The following is a 24,270-nucleotide window of genomic DNA, read 5'->3' as shown; positions in this document are numbered from 1 at the left end:
TTTTTTTTCGGAGATTTGTTCAGGATCTTATTGGTCTAATATTTTAACTGTGATCAAAAGGTGGAGTACCAAAAAAGTGTGTTTTTTCTGAATTTTAACCACAAAAATGACATAGCTAAGTATTTTAAGGCAAATGAGTGTATTTCTAGTCATTTTTGAGAAACTTTTTTTCCGGAGATTTGTTCATGATCTTATTGGTCTAATATTTTAACTGTGATCAAAAGGTGGCGTACCAAAAAAGTGTGTTTTTGCTGAATTTTAACCACAAAAATGGACATAGCTAAGTATTTTAAGGCAAATGAGTGTATTTTTAGTCATTTTTGAGAAACTTTTTTTTCCGGAGATTTGTTCATGATCTTATTGGTCTAGTATTTTAACTGTGATCAAAAGGTAGCGTACAAAAAAAGTGTGTTTTTTCTGAATTTTAACCACAGAAATGGACATAGTTAAGTATTTTAAGGCAAATGAGTGTATTTTTAGTTAGTTTAGATTAAAAATACACTAATTTATAATACACTGGGAATAAAGGCTACAATTGCTGTGCAATACAACGTAAAGCGGGACAGGTAGTCACTCTAGATCTAGATCCAAACCAACATACAATAGTAATAATTGCCTGAAAAGTGCCAAAAAAATAATTGCTCCAAAATGTTTTAATAAAGTGACCCTTTTTTCTGTGGTAGATTAATAATAAATAAAATATATTCTATATTCTACATTTAAAAATTAAGTGCATAAAGTCACTTAGATCTGTCCACGTTCTACTGTTTTTGGGACACACACCTCACGGGGTCACTTATTTTAGCGCACAATAAGTTTAATATTTAATCCACACAGCTAAAGTTCAATGCATGACATTCGTTATGAACAAATAGTATGAGAGTGGATATTCCTGCAAATTTACAATAACCCAGTACTCACACCTCTGTTTGCCGGGCTCACATCAAACAGTTGGACTAAACATCATTTGCCTGAACATTGATTCACAGTCCACATATTCTGGGGGCAATAACAACACTGGCCCTGAAAAGGATACTTTGAAAACACAGTCAAGATAAATCCAGATTTCAGTATGAATGTTGACATGTAGCCACTTTGACTTCTCATGGGGTTCACATTGAGTTGTTTTTTTTGTTTTTTTTTTGTATAGCATTTTCTTAACATTTTAACAGATGCAAAGACTGGAACCAATCACGATGATGTTAATGCAGAAACATGGTTCCTGTGTATTATAGAGCACCTTTACTGACATGTAATAACGCCCTCACAATGTAACTGACTCATGGATTGGCTGAAATTCTTTTGTTCGTTCCTAGATTTAGTGGATAAGTTTAATGTTTGGTTTTCTGGGCTTTGCTCTCAGAGTAACGGAAGGTTTGACAGATGATAAAACCTCAGTGAAGACAAAGGAATGCAGGGAGATGGAGGTAAATGTAGGAGTAGTTACTGTGTGCTTACAGGGTGGATATGAGAATGATATGGGGAGGAGGTGTGGGGGGGAGGTAGATATACAGCTGGGTTACAGAGCTCATGGAGATGCTTTACAGTGCTCTGGGTGAGACAGAGGAGGACAGGCAGATTAACTATCAGATCAAAGGAGGTACTTACAAGGCATTTTAGTTACACTGTGTTGGGGCAGGAGGGGATATAATAGTTACAAGGAACAATACACAGCTTGGAAGGTCGTTTTAGAGCGAAGGGAACGTTTCTTTATCGGGGGATAATTACAAGGTGTAGGTGGCTGGAAGGGTTTCGGGGACCAGAGGAGGAGGTGGTTTGGGTTTCGCAGGTCTTTAAGCAAATTATGGGTGTCACTCAGGGATGTAAGACACCTGCCACACGATGATGTGGCTCCGCTCAGCTTTGCATAGAGCAGGTTTCACCTGTGATGCTGAACCATTGCTCTCCCCTTCCTCTGTCTCATCGTCCTCTCCATCGCCTACGAAGAGAGAAGACAATTTGCCTTCAGCTGTTTGACCATTGTCAAACCCGTGTTCTGACTTGTTGTCTGATCAAACAGCTGATGATCATCTGGTTGTTGCATGTCTGTAGTTTCAGGTGTTAGGTGTTGCAGGTTTGATGACTCACCTATACGGAAGTCTATGTAACCCTCTCCTCCACTCAGCACCAGCACGTTGTGAACACTCTGGGCTTCTGTCTCCGGGGGCGCTGTGGAGCCCTGTCCATCTGATGGACTGTCCAGCACGCTGCCGTTAAGAGTGGCCAGAACATTGCCTGTAGCGCACACAAAAACAGGTTCAAACCATAGCAGTTACAGCGGTAAGATACAGATATCATCATGACATTGTTCATATTTCTGAGCTACACGTGCAAAGAAACAGTAGATGGATTACATATTAGTTAACCAGTAACTAGTAGAAAGCCAACATCACATGACAAGACATTTGGGCTTAGAAATAGTTCAAATATGTCCAAAATAAACTGATCTTAAAAAAAAAAAATATATATATATATATATATATTCAGTAAGACCAAACAGACAAATAACTTAGTTAAACTTCGAGAGTTTGCAAAAATAAATTATACATTCAAATAAAACTAGAACTGGCCTTAAGTTTTAACTAATTATGTTATTAAAAAGACAAATAAATACATTATTAACTGAGAAAAAGCTCAAGATTAAAAAAATAGTATTCACAATAAGATGACAAATAAATAGTTTAATCATGAAAAGGGAATAATATATATATATATATATATATTCAGTAAGACCAAACAGACAAATAACTTAGTTAAACTTCGAGAGTTTGCAAAAATAAATTATACATTCAAATAAACTAGAGAGTGAGAGTCAGCCAAAAAATACAATACAAACACATCAATCAAATAGACGTGGCCACAGAAATGTAATGACCATTTTGCTTAAAATGTAATGATTAAGTCAAATTAAATAATAAATAAATTAGTAATAAGTCTCTAAATCCCAAAGCAGCCATTAAACTGTTGTTGATGTTGTCCTTACCTGGTACGGAGACAAAGAACTTCACAGCATCTCTGTGTCCATGAAAACAGAGCTGAGCCTGAGCCATGGAGCAGTACGGGATGAAGCTGCCGTTGCTCTTTTCAGAGCCGTCGTCTCCGTACACACGGATCACTCCACCGGCCGATGTCGGAGAAACTTTATTTGCTGATAGAAAGAGGAAACTAGGAGTGAAAAATCATATCTTGTGTTGTATTATAAAAAAAACCCCATAAATCCACATTTCAACCAAAGATTTTAAAACCACAGAGAAGAACCTAGGTTGGTCCATGCAGAAGTTTGGACAAGCACATAGTGTGTCTAAACAGTGAGGTCATCAGTCAAAATCACCATAATGAACAGCATGCAAACCAACCAATGTGTAAAAACACTATTTCCACAGAGTTTTTCTATCTGTCAACAGTTGAAGAAAGTCTGTAGTTTCTACATGAGGGTGTGATCAGGTGAGAGCAGAATAAGAGAAGGTAATAACTCCATAGACAGAAGGTCGGGGGGGGGGATGCCCACTTACCCCTTAGACCCAGGAACTGTCCACGGTGAAGGACCACGGCTATAGGAGGAGGAGTAGGGGGAGGGCAAAGGAGAGAGAGGAGTGACAGCAACAGTTATGGCCAAGACAGTGAGAAGGAGATGAAACCATTGGGGCAAAGAAGGAGGGGAGAAAGTTTAGGATAAAATGTTTGGAATAAAAAGTCAGGGATCTACAGGGAGAATAAGATGGAGGAGAATACTAAGGAGGTAGAGTGAGTTTTTTTTACAGACTTTAAACTCAGCGTACTCTCTGAGCATGGCGACAACCTCGTCCATGCACATTTAATTTAAAACTGATGCAGGTTTAGATGTAAAACACAAACATGTTTTACATTTGTGTTTATAAAATTATAAAATACAAATGCTTTACAAGACACAGACAAAACACAACATTTGTAAAACACAAATGTTTTACAGAAAAATAACCGTATTCCATGTTTGTTATTTATACACTGACAGCCACTAGAGGGCACTAAAGCTGGCTGGTCCAAGTTATACTCCGGAAAATACAGAACTCTAAAACTTTAGCACATTTTCTGTATTCCTTGTTGTGAATCTAATTAAACATATTTAAACTCACTCTCTGCCAGGGGGATGGAGATGATCACACCATTTCCTGTTCCCACCCAAAGTCGATTCCCACCAATCAGAAGAGCCGTGATTCGTACAAAAGAGAAGCCCAGCTTCCCAGTACCTGAGAGTTAATATAACAATTAATCACTTTTCACCATAAAAACTCCAAATAGGAAATTTACTTGATCTCTTTCAAACAAACCCTCATCTCACCCAGCATCTTGCTGACATAAGGCTCAATGTCCACATCCTGGAGGTGTTGGTGTGAGTGCGCGTGGTAGAGACGCAACGTGGAGTCCAGACGGATTGACACCCACACACCGTCACCGATCCAGGCCAGCTGCCGCACCTGACTCTCCCTGCGAGGATGAGCGTCAAAGGACTTCTACCATGACAAAGAAACAGAAGAAAAATGACTTTAATAAAAAAATCAGACAAACATCATGAAGGTGAGTGTAGACAGTGGAACTGGGTGGATTCGTCCGTCACCTCAATCTGCATACTCTTGGGCTGGATGACGTGGATCTTGTTCTTGTAGCCACACCACACCTTATCGTGAACCACAGCCATGCAGCGGATGGAGTGATGAGGCCGACCCAGGTCCATCAGGTGGTAGTTGGACAGATCCCACTGACCGTCTGCTCACAACACACAAACAGGTTGTACACAATTCATGGAAATATCCAAAACAAATAAATAGGCTGTTGAACAATAACTAAAAACTGTCTTGATGAAAAGGATAAAAGTTTGAATAGTGAAGCCTAATTGACTTCAAATTCCAATGGTTAACATTTAGCTACATATAGCAGGAGACAATTAAAAATAAAAATGTATTTGATAAATTTAGCTATTTGCTAGAAAAAGTTGCCTCATTTGTTTTTCATTTCACCAAAAGCGATTGGTTGGCTAGACAAACATCTACAAATTAGCAAATGATTCAGAAATAAAAAAAAAGAATACTTATATTCCTAAAGATTTAAAATGGGCACATTTGTTATAAAATCCCACTAACCCTCTGATCTGTGGAAAATGGCGAGGGTTCCATCAGCAAGTGCGACCAGCACGCGACCTTTTACATGTCTGTAGTCAGAGAAAGAAACGAGCTCTGATGAGATTCATGTCAAAACTACAAAAATCCCATGTCACCACATAAAAAACCACCATCATAACTTACACCAGACTGAGCAAAGAGTCTTTGAGTTTGATGGAGTGGAGACACTTCTTCCAGTTTCCAACAGCTGAGTGGACGTAGAGCCTTGAGAGAGAGAGAGAGAGAGAGATGTCAGATGTGTCAGTCCAGACAGATACAGTTCACCAAGTGGAAAAAAAAGAAAAACGCAGAAAACCACCCACCATCCATTCTGTGCTCCAAGCCACATAGTTGGAGCAACACTAGTGTAGTTTTTGGCTTCATCGCCTCCATCCTCTGTCTCCGGAGGGTGTGATGTGTCCTCTTTGGACTGACCTGCACTTCTGAGTGGACAGAAAGAAAATCACAAAACACTCAGATGTGTTTAGATTCCTTATCAACTAATCACACACTCCTAATCCAGATGATTGTCTTGTCGGGGCAACACAGTAATGTCTCACCTGTCAGAAGCGTCGGCGGGACGAGGCTGTGGATCAGTGAAGACGTGCTCGGTGAACGGCCCCGGATGTCTCATCTCTGTGTGACTGGGCGTTGACTCGGGGACCTCCGTGGCTTCAGTGGCTTCTTCAGCTGACTGTGCAGGGTGAATCTTCCCGTTTACGGGCGGAGCAGTTGGAGCTGACGAAATTAGATGATATCAAGTCAAGATATGAAGAAGTCAAAAGTAACATGACAGGCAGAAGTGGAGGTAGTCAAGTGTGAAACCAGTGGGAGAGATTCAAGACAAAGACCAAGAGAGAAAAGATCTTTAAATAGTTGTTCTACAGGAAAAAAAGGTTGAATTCTGACTTCGTTCAACAGAGATCAGGTTTATGACAACTGCATCGTCCTCACATCTGTCTACAACAGTACAAGGATGAGGGAGCATTCCTGGCGATCCCACCTTGTCCTTTGTCCATTATGGGAGTGTCTGTGCGCGAGGAGCAGTTGCTACGGGCCACACTGCAGTTGGTGGCGCAGCCGACCAGCGTGATCCCAGCCAACATGCCCTCCACGCTGCCGCTGTCCTCACCTCCACCGCTGCCATCGCCTGGATCCAACACAATTTCTCCCGCGGGATAGTCGCTCTCGCTGGCAGCTAGGCAGAAAAACAAACAAACACACACACACGTTTGCTGTTACACACTGCTCCTATTGCCATGACACTCTCTATATCAGTGGTTCTCAAACTAAAGTATGTTAACAGATCACAAATGTTAGATTGCTGAATCATCTTGATCCCTGGCACCTGGCACACTGGAGATGCAGAGCACGTGAGCGTTGCAGACGTTGAACTGGTCGACCAGTGAGCCTGGCTGGTTGGCGTCGATGATGACCACCTTGCTGGCTGAGTGAGTGCTGGTCAGTATCCACACGCGACTGCTCATGGTGTCTGTTTCCTGCAGCTCCTTTGACTGAGACATGGCAGAGAGGAGACAGTGCTGTCATGACAACAGGGAGGACAGACAGTCCTCCTTTATAGAGGTCTCTGGTTGATTTGCATGAGAAACAAAGCTTTTCAAATTATACACAGCTTGTTTTGTCAACACCTATTTTCCATGCGCAAAATTTTCTGATTAAAAAATTACATTTTTACAGTATCTTAAATTAAATTAAATCAAAATTTTCTGATTAAAAAATTACATTACACCACTACAGTATCTCCACAGACCCCATAAGCATTGCGCACCCTATGTTGAAAACCTCGTACAGACACCGTATGTGTTTCACCTTCTTCTTCTCTGGAGAAGCGTGGTTGCTCTTCTTCCCAGCCCCGTTCTCGTCAGCGTGGAGGGGGTCACTGCTGCCTGATGACCCTTTGACTGGCAGCGCCTCCTGACTGTAGGCTCTCCACCCTGTCAGGTCCACTCCCGCTGCACACCACAACTGTACGCGCACATAGACACACAGCAAAAGGATAACTCACTTACTTTTACAGGGGACACAATGGGGTTTGTGCAATTAATAAGGTTTTTGTGCTGGTCAACATTGAGCATGCAGCTTGCCTTCCTTGTCCTGCAGGTGGTACTAAATAACTTTTAAACGCCCCATTAATTGATTTAAATATACTGGTGCCAATCAGTGTTGATGTAAACCTCATCCTATAAAGTTGCTCTTGATAAACAGAGAGTTTACAGCAGTTAGGAGACAGTGGGTAGGAGTGAATGTTAGTACTGTGCTAGCACTTGACATGTAAGCAATGTGTTAGCCCTCTGCTAGCACATAGTGATATATTTAAGGACTCAGTCTTCACCAAGGCCAGGTCACGCTAACTCTGCTAATGACTTCAGTCTTGAATGACTGAAAAGAAAATTTTTGTGTAAGAGTATCTCTAATACTTACTTTCCTGTTGGGGTCTTTCTCCACCAGAGGGCGACAGTAAACTGGCACAGGTACATTCTTCATGCGATTATCATCTTTTTCAGTAACGGTCTAAGATAAAAAGGAAACAAGAAATACATTTTTTTTGTGATAAGCAAAGAAACAAAATTATGTCTGGTCTTTTAGTTCATCTTCATCGTTATTGGTCACTGGATAAAAAAATACACATACACCACATACAGTAAAAGGCAGTCAGTGAAAGAAAACTTATCAGTGGTGGAGACTTGATTGTTGTTTTCTAGTTTTTGTTTTTAATAGAACATATGCAGTAAGTCTCAGGCCATATTTAGTATTTTTAAAAGTTAAAATAAACTTTGTCAGGAGGGAAGAAAAAATATACTTATGTCAACCTAACAGAGTCGTCGTTTCTCTTCTTTGGGTTGTATAAAACACAGGGAGGCGGACTCACACCATGCCTCATGATCAAAAATCCATCTCCTTTTCATGCATTCTCAGGGTTGGCTCCCCCGCACAGTCGGACAAAGCGCTGAGCTGAGCAGGTTTTAACTCTCTGCTGCTGCTGACTGGGGTTTGGGTTTTTTAGAGGGGGGGTTAATGGCACATGCGGACACTCTGATTAGTCTCACTTGCCTGTTGTCTCTTCAGTGGGTTGTCCTGAGCGTTGTCCATCTGACCACCAGTCTGTGGGAGACCAAAGTTAGAGCCACCTGCCTATCAACACACTGCCCCTTTTTTGACCTTTGAACCACAGGGGATTTAACCTGGAAATTTGCCTAACTAAGTGTAGCGTGTCGATTTAAATGATTAGAAGAAAAGTAGGAATTCTAGGATTTCTTTTCAACAATAATGTTAGTTACTTGGTGAGAATCATCACCCAAGTTAAATATCTGTTAAATGATGAAGAAAAAGTTCACCATAGAACTGAAGGTTCTTGAAACAAGAATTCTCCAGAAGCACAAATATCAGAGATTTTGTTTATTAATTAAGGATTAGGATTTCTGTTCTGCCTCAGACAGGATTTCTACTGAATTCTTTCGACTGCTACGTCATAAACAAATAATCAAACAGCTGGTTTAATGTTCTCTCAGTGTGGTGATTTTACAGGACTATGAAGCAGTAGTTTCACTTGTAAATATGTATATTCTTGAGTTGAGATTACTGTATGATATTTTACAGTGTAGTAAACTACAGTGACATTAGAGAATTTCTGTTATTTTTATTCCCAGCTATTTAATTCACACCTTTTTATAGTTTATTAGGTTTTGCTTTATTCTGTCCTACTTAAATGTCATCCTTTTATTATTTATTTTTTAAACATACAAAATAATTTAATAAATAATAATAATAAAAAAAGTATTATTTTTCCCTTTTTGTGTTAAAAGTACATCAAGTCTGGCCAGGTCAGGATTTGAACTTTTGGTTTGAGTCGACCTGTACCTGTTTGAATTTCGACGGCACACTCCAGCCACAGGCCTGCATGATGCCGTCGTCACGGCGCATGTGCTCGCGGACCTGCCGGTACTGTTCACGCCGTTGCTCTCGGCGAGCCACGAGCGCAGAGTCACTGAGGAGAGACGCAACACCATTACTGGCCAGTCTGCAAGCAACGAAGAGGAGCGAGGGGAGGGAGAGAGAGAGAGAGAGAGAGCGAAGCATTAGCAGCCTAGCCAGCCAGCATCAGGAGGCAGAGAGACAGGTTCAAACAGAGCAGAAGCAGTGAGTCAAAGGTCCAAGGTCATCAGAAAGCCTGGGTTAAAAAAAAGACCACTGATAGATCTAAAACTGATCTGTTTTTTTTTTGTTTGTTTTTTTAAAGAAAGGAACTTTTTGCTAAGACCAAGTGTGTTTAAGTTCAAGAAGTGGAGCTGGAAACAAAAGGGTTTGATATTGGCCAAAAAGGTCAAAAGTGCAAATGCATGTGCTAACCAAACTGTGTGATTTTTACTTTATGTCTGGACATTTGAGTGTTTTTACAAGCTGATATTAACATAGTATTCTCCAAGCTGCCAACAGCGAGCAGGAAGCAGAGTGTGAAGCAGTGAAGTTCCTTTAGAGCAGGAGTGTCAAACAAAGATCAGTGTGAGAGAAGTTATGACGCTGCTGCTCACTCTTCAGGGAAGAACTCCAGGGTGCGGTTGGAGGTGGAGATCTGACACATAGTGTGACTGCGTCGCTGAGAGAAGCCGGCCGGTGAGGGCGACTTGTAATGGATGTTGACGCCGCAGTATGGTCGCTTGACGGGCGGGGGGCTGGACGATGAGCTGAAGAGACGTGAAAAGCTGGAGGACACGGAGGGAGAACAAAGAGAAGATGAAGAAAATGTCTGGTTTCTTTTTTTTGGTTAATTTTCAGATAAAGAAGAACCAGAATCTTACAACTGCCAGATGGTGGACTTCTTCTTCTCTTGGTTTGGAGGACTTTCCCGAGACGCCCTTAAAGGAACAAAAACCGGTTTCATGTCACACAGATGCAGATACGTATTTCACGTGCAGATCATCTGTCTGTGCTGGTACCTGATCATCTCTGTCCACCGTACGGCCTCCTGCAACTCCATCAGCCTCTCTTTGTACTGGTTTCTCTCCATCAGCACGCGTGCCATCTCCACCCGGGTGAATCGCCGCCTGTGGGTCATTGTCATGTCGCCGTCTTGCATGGGTGATGAGAACTGGGAGCCGAAACAGATAAAAGTCAAAAGGTTGTTTAACAACATGCTGGGATTTTTTTTAAAAAAGTACTTGGAGTAGTGTACTGTCCATCCATCCATCCATCCATCCATTTTCATCCGCTTATCCGTTACCGGGTCGCGGGGGCAGCAGTCGCCACCCAAATCACACTCCACCATACCAACCCCCCAAACCTTCCTGCGGGTGGTGAGTCCCCTGAAAGGTATTAAGCGCCCTAACAGGGATTCGAACTTGCCCAGGAGGTGAACCCTGGGGTTCCACACCAATGACAGAGACCTTGCCTCTGGGCCAAAGCGCCACTAGTAGTGTACTGAAGAAGTTTAAAATTTTAGGATCAAATTCACTCACATCGTCACCTCCTTCATCCTTTGAGTCTTGAGACGCACTGAGAGCCTCTGCTCTTAACCTGTAACAGAGGTAAAAACTGTCACATGTCCTGAAGAAGACCCTCGTACAACCTCTGTCATTTGTGTTCGTGTTTTACAATCGATATGAAAACATATAAAAGTCGTCAGTAAATAACACAGTTTGTTTGATAAACTTCACAGACAAAAGCCTTGGTGATTTCACCTCTTTAGTTCCTCCTCCAGCTCCTTGATTCTGGCGTCCACCTTGTTCTTTGATTGCCTCACAGCCTCCAGCTCCTCCCGCAGCACCTGCTGCACCCCCGACAGCTCGTCCACTTTGGCAATAAGGTCGTTTTTCACGATGTTGAGAGCATTTCTGTGGCGAGAAGGGCAGAAACACAAGGGAAGAAGTGAGAGACCGTGGGAATGAACATGTAAAAGTGAAGATGAACTTCGGACAAACCACTTCATCTTTCTCTGTGGCGCTTACTTGGTCTCTAGGAGCTGTTTGTTTTCTGTCAGCAGGTTCTCCATCTCTTTACCCATCCCTGAAACAATCACATTCAGAATACACATGTTACTTATCATCATCATCATCATCATCATCATCATCATCATCATCATCACCGTCGTTGTCATAACAAAACAAACCGTAACTCAATTATATTCTTCACCTACTATATACTATACATGACATATGAACAAAAAAAACACTGAAAAGAAAAATATTTTTTCTTGTTTTCCTGAGAAAGACAGTGTAGCCCAGATATGGACCTGACTGGAAAAACACAACATCACAGTACAGAGTATACTGCTCCACTCCACAGACGCACACGGAATATTCAAAGTAAATGATATTGTCAATCTGTGACTAAAAAGGTGAGTTCATATTAAATCAAATCTGAACTTGAGCCAAACTGAAAGGCAGTGTGCAGAATAAGCCAAGCTGACAAACTTTAAGCAGAAATGCCAACACATGACACTGGTACAATAAAACACACAAGTACCAAATCAAAGGGGTGGGGTTATATTTAAATGCAATTTACATGTATACAAATTATTCTGAGGTTTTGCATAAGACTGTCAGAGATCCAGAGAAGTTAAACTGTCATGGGACGACATTATTCTTGTTGAAGAATAATTTTAAAGCAGCACCAAAGAACATATAGGGGGCGTGAAAGCTCAGAGACCAGGAAATGACATAGCAAGCAAATGCGTCCAAAAGTGCAGGCAAGGGGGCGCCTTACCGAAGAAATCATCACGGACTGGAGCCAGAAAAAGACAGGGAGAAGAGAGGAGGGAGGAAGGAGGTGAAAAGCCAAGACCAGACAGAATGATGAGGCAGAGAAGAGAAGAGAGGATACGCCGATAAGTAATAATTTAACATGGATTTGAGGAAAAGCAGCTTGTCCTTAAAAAAGTAGATGTTTTAAAATCCAGATAATGAGTAATTAAATTTTGATCATGCACACAAATTCTATTTCTATGCTTAGAAACTTAAAATATATGAAATAGAAGACTGCAGCTTTTGAATGTTGGCCAGAAAATAAAAATGATTAGAATTGTTAAAAAGTTCTGGTGCAAAGAAATTACTTTTAGAGATGCTAAAATAGTACTGAACAGGTAAAAAATATATATTTATATATTTACAGCCACATTCCATTCTAGTGATCATATCTTCTTTACAGACTAGAGCTTTTAGAGTTTGAGAGTATGAAACAAAAAAAGATATACCAACCAATGCATGTTCAGATACACACCTGAAAACTCGCCTATGGTGTCACCAGCAGAAGCACATAAAAGAAAGAAAAACAACAGAAATGCGTGAGAAGTTAACAGATGAACAGGACAATGGGTCAAAGCTGGCTTCAGAGTTCTTCTGTTAAAGAATCAGGAGCAATTCAACACTAACTAATAGAAGTTAAACAATGATCAGAAAATACAATAATAAAATAATAAAACCTGTGGTTTGATTTAATAAACTATATGAACTGAGAGGGGGCATAAGAATAAAAAAAAATTCCTCCCCCTAATTTCTGCCCCTGATCTGGTGTTACATGAAATAATGCAGGTCATAAACTTAAGGATAAAATCAGGGGGCAGGTGTGACTGGGTAACAATGACATGAGCTGCTGTGATGAGGTTTTTTGCAGCCCGGGCTTCATGCAGGGTTAAAATCAGTGCAACAGCACAATAACAAACAGTGACCTGCTGCTGCCCTGCAGTAACACACAACAGCAACAACAGACGCCAACTTGGCTCACATGCAACCCGTGGATTCTACTTTCTTGTTTCATAAGGTAATCTGGCTGAGAAAAGTCTCAGTCTCAAACTGTGACTCTACTGTTTCACATGGACCAAGAGCCACAAGATAACGATATTTAAAAACCAAAACAAATGTCACTTCTGTCAGTGTCCAGCTCATACCTAACAACTCGGCGCCTGCATCTACATCTCCGATAATGTCCGACTTGGCGTCTTTGATCTCGTGGTAGAGCGAGTCGGTGTTGATGCCAAAGGCCTCGTTCACAATTCCCTGGGTGGGGCTAAAATACAGGTAAAAGTGTAAGACCACTACAATGGTAGTTTTATAAATTCTTCCTTTATATGAATCAATAATAATACCTTTTCAAGATTGAAAGAGAATAAAATATGAGAAAATGTTGTTAAAGATAATAAACATTACAAAATAAAATAAAACAGATGTTAAAATTTTCAAGGGTGTCACATCTTAAAATGTATGTGTTAAGAAAATATCTGTGAGCTAAAGGTTTGAGGTACCCCTAAATTCCACAAAGAAGGAATTCTCTGAAAAAAAGGTTTTGCTATTATCATAAATATGTTTTATTTCAAATTGTCTTTGAACTTCTTGACTTATATTTATAATAATTTGGATCCAGACCAGTATGCAGGTGATGAGCATGTTTGGAATTAACCTAAACAACATTTCATAACTGTGTTTTATTCCTTCAAGTTTCCGAGATTTCTTTTGTGAATTATGACACACTTAAAGTAAATCTGAACAGAACCAAGTCTTTAATATTTTAATATAAATATCTAATAAAATGTTATTTTTCTGACTCTTGGTGATCCACAGCGTAGACGCACCTGTTTCCTCCTCCGTACATGCGGTGGTCCACACGAATGTCCAGCTCAGGAGTGGAATCAATGATCTCCTGAAACTCCGACCACTCATCGCTGCTCCCCATTCCTGTAACAACACACAGCAGTAGAGTCACACCACGGCTGCTCTTCTGACCCGAGGAGACATTCATTCACACCTTCTTACCAATGCTGACGTTCCTGGTTTCCTGGGAAACCTGCACCTCCATATTCCGGCTCAGCCGTTTGGCACTTTTCCTGTGGTTCCCGGACCGCATCCCTTCAACCTCAGAGTTAGGGAGAAAGCCTTCGTTGATGGGGGTGACGGTGGCGGAATGGGTAGAGGAGGTGGGTGTGTTGGACTTGCTCCCTGGGCTGCTGAGTGTTACCACCACCGAGTCGGACTCTGATTCGTCCTCCTGTTGGACAGGGTAGCAGTTTGAGACAACAGCAGTAGGGTCAGACAAGGAAGCCATATCAAACCTGGATGTTACTGATATTTACTAATGATATGTACTAATATACATTTACGATTACTTTATTTAAAGTGATGACTTTATGGTAACTAAAAATAAAATTGTAATATATGCCAATATTGATCTTTTTTGGTTTTTCAAAGCAAGACTTAAATTTGACTTTTGTCTTAGATACAGTTACGTTGTATTTTTAGGACAAATTTAAAACACAGTTTTTATAGGTCACAGCAGAAAAAAACACAAATGTAAATATTTATTAATGGCTGAGTTCCATTTAGCTTTTCTGATCTATTTGAAAGGGGTCAAATACATCATTTGGAGGCGCAGCCACAACAAGAAAAGCGACTAATACCTCTGATCTACTTACCTCTTCTTACCTATGTTTCTAACATACAAAAAATGCTTAAAATGTGCAAAAAAAACAAACCATAGAAATAATGCTAAAGAAGGTCATTCAAGTTCACAATAAAACACAATGAAAGTGACAGAAGCTCCACAAACACAAACAAAAGTAGGACAGAGGTTTCCCAGCTTGCTTGAGTCAAATCCATACAACTAGGAATTCTGACTTTCAAATGTAATGCTTTAATTGAAGCAAGGAAAATAAAACATTTCCTCCACTAAAGTGACACAAGCAGGCAGAGGGGAGGCGCTGCGTGAGGTAAACAGGACAGAGAGCAGTGAGGTTGACCACTCCTTCTTCCACTACTGGCCGTGGTAGAGAAGGACTCGGCCACCGTCTGTCCCACCTGATAGGCAGAGTTGAAGGGAGACGGGCCGAGCTCGCTGACCTGCCAGATGTCTTTCCCGGGCATCATCCTAGCCCCCCCGGTACCCCCACGTACCATTCCCTCTCCACTGGTGTACAGGTTCAACGATGGTGGGCGCTCCGCTTTGCTGCAGGTGGAGAAAAGAACAAAGGGGAGGAGGCTAATGTGAGACTGACTCTTCTACCTCTGCTGAAATGTAGGTCTTAAATTAGCATTTTTAGCATCTTTATTAGGAGTAGGCAGACGAGCAGGACAGAATGACAAGGAGATGACGTTACAGTCAGACACAAGCATGAGAGCAAAGATGATGGTGGACAACAGAGAGTGAATGACTACATCTGAGCTGAGACTGATCGCTTAGTTCTTAGAGTGGTTGGAGGATGCAGTGTTCATGGTGCTGAGCATCAGTACCGAGTCTAGGCAAACACATGCAGGACTATCTTTTTTTTGAATAAATCACGGGTCTCAAACTGGGGGTAGGAGGACTCATTGATGTCCCCGTTTTTACCAAAGCATAAAATGTGTTATAATTCCTGTGTTTATTCCTTGTATTTTTTTATTTAAATAAAATCAGCATTTAATCATTTTAACAACAACTGCTAATGGTTTTATGACACTGCGGTCCAGCATTAAAACTTGTTTATAACAATTTTTAATTTGACAAAAAACTACATGTATTTTGTGGTTCAGAGTCAATGCTGTATCTGCATTTCTTCTTCTTATCAATATCAACACCAGTGCTCTTATTCACTGCAGTTGGAGTAAAATTTAAAAAATATATTTTTCAACACAAGATCTTTTACAAAATAACTATTGTGATCACACAAACAACACAACAGTCAGAGGCTTAAAACAAAACAATAACAAAACTGTTCTCACAGAGTCCTTCAGAACTATTCTTCAGTGTTCAGTTCGGTTTTTAGTGACAATGACGGTGTTTGAGACCCGTGACACAAGGTGTTGAAATTTCACAAATAGCAAAACATTCTGTCACTGTTAAGTCAAGGCAGAGAGAGGAGGAAGGGGGGCGGAGGCAACTATGGGACCAAGTTAGAGTTACCTTTTCCTCCATGTGTGACGTTGACTATGTGAAGAGCAGCACAGAAAGCAAGCGGCAGGACACACACACAGACAGACAGACACACACACATTGATTAGAAACTACTGGTGACAGAAACAAGCAGTGAGCCATGAAAGTGCACAAACAAATGTCACAAACACGACAGGAATCTTTTTGCAGCTTCAATAGCATTTCTTAAACTGCGGCTGAGTTTAAACCCCGACACCGAGTGAACAGTGAACATGTTGCGACAAACTCCCTTGTCTCTCACACAGACAAATATATGCAGGACTCGTGCCTCAGCTGGAAATGTTTCTGCTCCTATTGTTCTCTGACGTCAGATTCCTCTTTGCTCTGTGAGCAGCTCATCGTGTCTCATGACTGACACGTGTCACATGACACATCCAGCCACAATAAAATGGATGGGGAAAGAAAACGTTTGAAGACACGCAGAGAAATAAGCAAAAACACTCACGTTCGTCCACAGCCGGGGCCTTCTGATTGGCTGTTGGTCCCTGGCTGTTGCATTTTGGAGCGCTCTATGCAGTACGTCTGAATCATCTGTGAATAATTATTTACAAAATATAAGTACAAAAGAGAAGAAAGTTGCCCTTGTTCTCATTTCTCAATTCTCAAGTCTTTCACAAGGTATTACAAGGTCATTTAGGATTAGCTGCATGAAATATTATAGTTTTTCCACACATCAAAAGCAAGTTAAAGTGAGCAAAATAATAGCTTAATGTGGCTATAGCTAAAGGCTAATCAATAACAGCTAAAGGCAAATGACATGAAAATGTTGGTCTCACTTGATTAGCAAAAAATATTGCCTCTAAAAAATAGAATGCAGCAGGAAGTAACATTTTGTTGCAGCTACAATGAATAATAGCTAAATGTTAGCCAAGTAGTTTCCACAGAGGAGCATGAGAAACACTAAAAATATAATATAAAAAAAAAACAAACACAAACTGTTTCCAATGCAAGCACAGGCTATAATATTTAAATGTTAAGCTAAAGACCAAAAGAAAATTTGTCCAATCTGCCACGATTGGTCCCAGAGCCATAATTTGACACATCTGGGCTACATTTAGTGAATCTGACAACGAAGTGATGTGTGGTCGAGTGCTTTTGTTTTATCACCTCAGTGTGGCGCTGATGAAGAGTGTTGTACTGTTTCTTCAAGTCTGTTTCTCTCTCCTCCTGCCTGATGACTGACAGACAGACAGATAAACAGACGTGTGACAGACTGAAGCAAGAAACTCTGAATTGATCAAGCTAAGATTATTTAGTAATTATATTATAATATTATAACACAGTTAAACTTTCCAAGAGCCCACTACACACACACACAATTTGTCATATGTGACCAATCAATATACTGTCATATGCGTATTAAATACCCCTCAAACCCTATAATCCTCTTTTTATCTCCTGTGTATTTTTCAAACCATGTGCAGTGGATACTCTCTCTGTGCAGTGAGGAATTTGTTGCAGTACTGTTTATAATCCATGTCCACTCACTCTGGTCACCGTAGTTCTTCATTTTCAGCTCCTGCTGTTTCCCTTGCAGTTCTAGGAACTCCACCTGCGTCTGCAGGTCCTTCTTCTCGGCTTCTAGCGTGTCTTCAAACTCTATGAATTTCTGAGGCAGGAAAAGACACGGTGGTAAGACAAAAGTTTAGCACAAAATAAGTGTTGATTTAAATGCTTGTCTCTGCTCAATTAAACAGGTTTGGAACTATAAGGATGACGCTGAGATTTGACTTGAAAGTAAGAAAAATTAGTCTACTAACAGATGGACCGATGTCTGTGTCCATGTCTAAAAGATAGAATTGCCTAGCTAAAAAAAGTTAACACCTTAAAAAGACACAAAAGGTTTTAAAAAATGCATCTGTTTTTGGAGGAATAGACACCTTATAAACTCTCTGGACTGATGGCATCTGAAATGTAGAAATTTATAATACACTGTAAAGAAACAAAACAAAAAACAACATGGTGTTTACCTTAAAAAATAACTTGTGCATTTTCAAAACTGACATTTGATTTGTGTTATACAAGTTACGACGCCTCAGTGTAGAGATTTGTGAGCTGGAATGATGTTGTGCAGTGTGAATAATTCATGAGTTAGTGCCTGTGATGACTGAGTGAAGCTAATGCGTGGCCTGACAAACCACAGGTCAACGACGGCCAACACTGTTACATGTGCAGCTGTTTACACTGTGATGAAGGATGAGAACAGTCAGAAGTGACAACAGCATGAAGAGAATATCATGCAGGGTGAGAATCTGTCAGTTTTTTTTTTAATTACAGACTGAGGATGCTGCAGTGATGATGGTCCATTTACTGCCTCCAAGCTGAGTGGTGTGAAGGCTAAAGTGATGGAGGCGTCAGAACAGGAATGGAACTGAATGCAACAACAACAACAATATTTCTTTTAATGTCCCTTTAAACTGTAGTAAAGTCGGTAAATCTTCTTAAGTATTTCATAAGCCTAAAGAGAGAGCTGCTTGCTTTGTTTGTAATCTGAGACTCTTTTAGATCTGGTGAGTGGGTGTGTTATTGTTGTTTTCTCTCTCTCTCTCTCTCTGCTTTTCTTCTCTTCAGCCTTTGTCCGACCCGGTCTCTGCTTTTACTCACACTCACACTGCGGCTCTAAAAGAAACTCAGTCTAGTTCTTCCTCTCTGCTCCTCTGTTGTTCTGCCTCAGCTCTTCATTTGCACAAATCAGGTTACAGTGCCAGGCTCCCTCAGAGTACTATTGATTTCCTATGACTCCCCACCCATCTGTGTCACGTCACGTCAGGTCCCCTCCTCCTATTGTGTACTGTTTTGTCATAGTCACACGAAACTGTCTCCTGGTGTTCAAATGTTTCACCTCTGTTGAGCAAACGTGTGGATTTTAATTTGAGCACTTTCTAAAAATAAAAATAAATGCAATAACATTTTTTTAAGATGGAAAGAAAAACTATTTAATGTATTCTCTGACCAACTCACTACTAGGTAACAAAGGCATTCTCATTCATTCATTAATTTATCTTTTAAAGTGATACAGGGGGAGTTGTCTGTCACAGTGCCACATATACAAGCATCTAGCTGCTTGACATCTAACTAATTCAAATTTCGAAAAAAAAAAATTCTTATCTACCTACGGTATTTGTATATGTCATATCTCTTAGTAACTTTTCTTCTGTATACGTAAAGGAAAATACGTGACCAGAACTTTTGGTACCTGCCATTTAAAGGTACATTGTGTAGAATTTAGTGACATCTGCTGGTAAAGTTAAGACGTTTGTGTTAAACATTGATTTCTTCACCTCTACTGCGTGAGCATGAAATGCTAAACTGTGCTTCACACATGGTAGCATTTAGTTATTTTAACACACAAGGTATGTTGTTGGCCAACTGTGTTTTAACATGACACTGATATAACATGCAGATAAGGTAACACTGAAGATGCTGTGTTACTTTGCTGATAATAGAAATATAGTAGAATCACTAATAATAATCTATTTGATATTTTGTACACATCCGTCAGCTTTACCACATTAAAACAGTATCAATTTAGACAAGCTGCACAGGAGTAAGCACTGGGGATAAAAGGCTGACTTCAGCAGATGCTAACACTGATCTGCTGAGGCCTCTGTAAATGAGAGGGGGATTAAATTTGTCCCGGGGTCTCTGCTGGATCCCACAGTTGCAGTGACACAGCTCAGATATAGTGGGTTGGGGTAAAAAAAAATGCAGTAGCTGGAGGCAGAGTTGAGGCAGTAATGTAATAGCGCCATATTAATGTCCACTTTTGTTGTCCGCGCCCCCGTTCTCACTGTGTTTTACTGTGTAAATGCCTAGTCTGTGTCACATTTAAACCTTTCACCTGCGTTAAAGCTTGACTGTGTCCCTTTATTAGGAAACAGTGAAAAAACAGAGGTTAGGGTTTTTTGCCGTCTGCTTTGAGATTTAGAAATGAGACCTTAGCTTAGCTACTAATGAGCCTGGCTGTAGAATTTGTGCTGTGTTTTCATGTACTTAAATCTCTGTCTGGTCTAATTTTGATTAATTATCTAGGATATTTAAACTATTCAGCTTCATTTTTTAGCTACTTTAGAGCATATTTTGGGACAACCTTTGCTAGGACTGTATTTATTATTTTAAAATTTGCCATAGATTTTGAGTCATTTTTGCTTTAATTTAACTTGCTTTAAGACATTTCTCAGCTATCTAGCTTTTACTGAACTTTTTGGGCTTCAGCTTAAGTTATTTGTTGGCTAATTTCCTGTAAGAAATTTAAAATATTAACTACAACATAGTGAAGGCTTTCTACAATTTTATCAGTAACTTTGGTTCATTATATGTTACACTGGAAGCAGGAAAAGTGTAATGGAATAATGGAATAATTGCTTATTCAAATGTGTAACCAACTTCCACTTAGTGTTTCTGTTTTCTTGTCCCTTTCCTGTGTTTCCACTGTTACTATGACTAGACAGTATTGACCAGTGACAAATGTTGTAGAATCAGTAAAAGGCTGTGGAGTGTGGAGTCAACTTATAGTTCCAAAGCAAACAGACTTTGGTTAAATTTACCTAAGCAAACTCAATTAACATGAACTATCCTTTATTAAACAATAACCACAAGTACTACTTGTGACATGCTGAATGTAACCATATCTCTGGACTATATTTTAGATGAGGCAGTTGGGCCATTGCTTTTCAGTGACCACAATATAAAGCCCATTAGAATAGTGCAGAGGCGCCAAACCACTGGCCCTTGGACCCTGACCGGGCTGCAATTCCATGGCAATAAAAAAAATTAAAGTTTCATGTTAGATTGGAGATCTCTGAATTTGGCATAAAATTAATTTAAATACTGGTTTATTTTTTAAAAAGTGAGTTTACGTACTTAAGGTACTGTATAAAAATACACAAATTATACGTTTAGTAGATCTTTCTATTCCTTTTACTACAACATTAATGGATCCTGGTTTTTCCTCTAACAGTAAATGACAGCATAAAACTGTTGTCTTCATTAAGGATATTATCACCCTCCCCACTGTGTCAACATGAATGAGTCACATGTGCAATGAAGCCTCCGGGTTCTGAAGAACCACAGATGTGTATGTGATGGAGCGGAGTGGAGGCCCCAGCACAGCCGGGGCGGCACTCACCTCCTCCGCCTGCTTGCGCAGCGCTTTCTCCCGCTCGTACTGGGTGATGAGTTGTTCGTTGTCCTCTTTCAGCAGCTCCAGCTCCACTTCATGCTCCTGGTTCTCTGTCAGCACGGCGTCCAGGTTCTCCAGAACATTAACAACCAGCGGCATCAGCTCCTTCACTACTTCCTCGTCGTAGCTCCGGATGAGCCGCTCGAACTCCCGGTAGATGCTATTGGCCAGGCCGGACACCCGCTCCGACATGACGGTGCCGGAGCCATAGTCGTCCTGGTACACCACCTCGTCTATCTGCAGCTCCATCATCTTGGCAGCTGGACCTGGCGTCTCTCTTCCAGATGAGTGTTTTTTTTTTTATTAGGCCTTAAAGCCGAGACTGTCACAGGTTTTGGATCCGTAGAGGAAAGCGGAACATTCAATCACGGTCTTCTCTTAAAATAATTAAAAAACTAGTGATGACATGTTGCAGCAGAACACACATTAACATTTGGCTGTGGAAATATTAGCACTATTTTTTGAATGTAAAGAGAGGCCCCCCCTCCTCCTTTCTACTCCGCCTCCTCCCAGTCCACAACCACCAGGAACCCGTTGTGTCTCCTACTGCCTCGGCACGACTCTGGCTCTCCTCAGATGCACAGCAGCCTCTGGTCCGGGCAGCAGTGGGTTAGTGGACCCGCCTGGGGTTCGGCCCAAACTACGTCCATGTCGATGAGAGAAAAGCCTTCGTCGGTGATGAGGAGGAGGATGATGATGATGATGATGTTGCACCTGCCTCTCAGAAACCGCAGCCATGGACCCCAGCCATGACTCGCAGGGGTAATAAATACGTTAATAAATAAATAAATAGATAAAAAAACAATCCACAAGTCTTCGGATCGGTGCCGATAGCTCACAGCGTCTATGCTATCGTTTCGTCCATATTTTGTGCACTGCTCGATGCTGTTGACCGGACACGGGCGTTGATGGTGGTGATGTCTCCCTGTGTATGGGAGAGGCTCTCTCTCTCTCTCTCTCTCTCTCTCTCAGCTGACGACTACAGTGACGTCACAGCGTCTGCATTAGAAGAACTGAGTCAGTTTGTCAAGTGAGACATGCAACAACAGGAAGTTGCGAGAACAAATACTTAATTTCCATACAAAAGACAGCAATCGAGTGTGGGTTTGACTGTGTGAATTATGTCCAGATTTATATCAAATGTGCTGGTTTTTGATATTTCCAGAAGGGTATAAATCGTACATATAAAATGTTTTCTTTTAATCTATTTCACGATGGGTTGTTAAAGTGATACTCAGCATGGTGATTTGGCAGTCTTGAATGAAGCCTTATCCTTTAATGGGGCACTGGTCTACATATTTGATTTAGCTGTGTGTTTATAGAAGTGTATATGTATATAAGAAAACGTCAATGAACACATTATTACAACTTTTTTTGCCATTTATAGTTAGTGTGTGGAATTAAACTCACTGCTACAGCTTGCTGGAAAGTAAATCTAAATTATATATATATTTTACATTACAGTTCTATAGTAACATATCTTATATTACCTCAGAATGTTAGGAATCTCAACACAGGGCAGGTTTCAAGCCTGCAAAAAAAAAAAAGTTGATTTCATGCAAACATAAGCTTATTGAACAGTAAGGAATAAACAAATGAGGAGTCAAATATAATCTGGACAGGGCCGCTGTGACAAATCAATGTTTTTGGTTATATTGGGACATTGAGAGTGTAGTGTTTCAACAGCCTTGTCCTGGATCATGTGTACAATCAAATGACCTCAGCTTCACTGTGGCCAAGTGTTAAATTACATTCTAAAGGAGAATTCCATTTATGTAACCTTTCTATTCTTAGACATTTTTTTTCAATTCTATGTAAAAGAAAGACATTATTGTCCTTAGAGATCGCTTTTGGCATTTGGTAACTTTTAGTTTGAAGGGTGAACCGGAAACGTTAGCAGCAGCAGTGTTTGGCGCAACTATTTTATAATAATGACAACGCACTCTTGCAGTGTTTGGCGCAACTATTTTATAATGACAACGCACTCTATATAAACGGTAAATACTTTTATAGTAGTGATAAATTATTAAAATATTTCATTGCATTGGTTTGATTTGAAACCAATGCATTTTGAATTGAAACCACAAGTCAAAATGCCTTATGAGAAAAACTAAGGTTGTATTCTGGAATAAAAAAGACATACAGCATTTCCTTTCAATAAATGCTGTTTACTGTGAAGACAATTACCTGAATTGCTTTAATAGGCATAAATGACAACGGCCATTTCCGTTATGGGACTTACAGCGTTCCTAAAAAAATAAAAACTGTTATTGCTGTTTACTGTGAGTCATTCAGGATCAGTTCAAATGTGCCTGTTAGGTAACAGTATGTAAATATAAGGTTAACATTTTATCTGCTGCTTTGACTGAGACTATTCATACCAGTTCAAAGATAGCACAAAATACTGTACATACCTGTGTAACAGTCTCCATGACGTTTGAGTGCAGTTATCTTGACTTCCAATGGCTCTGGGGGCTACTATGGCAGAAGAGTGGGAGAATCACTTCATCAACACAGGCACATTTTTAATATATTTACTATATTTTTTGACTGATTTCAATTTAGGAAAATGGTATGTGAGCTTATAAAAATGCTTTTATTGCATCTTTAGCACAAACTAATGTGGAATTTGTTTTGATTAAGACATGAACTAGAATTATGGACTGAAGAGTCAGACCCTTAACACAGAGAACACACTCTCCTCTCTGACTGAAGCTGAAAGAGTTCAACAGTGTTCCCTGTGGCATAAAATTAAATTTGCCCAGAGGGCAAATGAAAACAAAAGCAACAGTGTGGCTGATTAAAAAAATTAACCAAAAATGAAGCATGAAAAGCATGTCTTCTGGCTCAGTCTGATATTTAACAAATACTAGGCAGATTTTATTTATTTTAAAAATCTATATCTATAAACAAAAAAAATTAAAAATCTATCTATAAACAAAATAAAATTGTGTGCATAGTAAAATAACACAAGGCACAATTAAAATAACATCTAATAAAAAAAAAGTAAAAAAAAAAGAAAAAGTGGAAAAATATCCAAAA

The 24,270-nt window shown here is 40.1% G+C and overlaps 1 protein-coding gene across 17 annotated transcripts; it reads right to left on the bottom strand.

Moving 5' to 3' along the window:
• Positions 1-251: 251 nt before the first annotated feature.
• On the bottom strand, positions 252-23,129 carry mapk8ip3 (mitogen-activated protein kinase 8 interacting protein 3). Of its 17 annotated transcripts, none has more exons than XM_017040501.2 (34): positions 21,175-23,129; positions 17,535-17,655; positions 17,154-17,224; positions 16,492-16,577; positions 16,017-16,040; positions 14,936-15,083; positions 13,898-14,129; positions 13,717-13,819; positions 13,036-13,154; positions 12,369-12,380; positions 11,856-11,873; positions 11,099-11,156; positions 10,832-10,984; positions 10,610-10,667; positions 10,091-10,242; positions 9,953-10,009; positions 9,686-9,856; positions 9,015-9,174; positions 8,208-8,258; positions 7,578-7,667; positions 6,966-7,121; positions 6,484-6,649; positions 6,139-6,333; positions 5,696-5,873; positions 5,459-5,578; positions 5,280-5,360; positions 5,118-5,185; positions 4,595-4,743; positions 4,319-4,490; positions 4,113-4,226; positions 3,513-3,551; positions 2,984-3,148; positions 2,089-2,235; positions 252-1,939 (listed from the first exon to the last, which is right to left on the bottom strand). In XM_017040501.2, the coding sequence occupies exons 1-34, from the start codon at positions 21,478-21,480 to the stop codon at positions 1,812-1,814; spliced, it is 4,068 nt and encodes a 1,355-aa protein (XP_016895990.1). In that variant the 5' UTR covers positions 21,481-23,129; the 3' UTR covers positions 252-1,811. The 17 variants fall into 17 exon arrangements, with proteins under 17 accessions (XP_016895990.1, XP_016895994.1, XP_016895997.1 ...); XM_017040505.2 differs by having other exon boundaries at positions 9,015-9,141; positions 21,175-22,713; XM_017040508.2 differs by having other exon boundaries at positions 14,978-15,083; positions 21,175-22,713.
• Between the last annotated feature and the right edge of the window lie 1,141 nt (positions 23,130-24,270).

Source organism: Cynoglossus semilaevis, chromosome 17 (assembly GCF_000523025.1).
Source record: "Cynoglossus semilaevis isolate Cse_v1.0 chromosome 17, Cse_v1.0, whole genome shotgun sequence".
NCBI lineage: Eukaryota > Metazoa > Chordata > Actinopteri > Pleuronectiformes > Cynoglossidae > Cynoglossus > Cynoglossus semilaevis.
The sequence above is the reverse complement of the archived record's forward strand: the minus strand, read 5'-3'. Positions and strand labels throughout refer to the sequence as shown.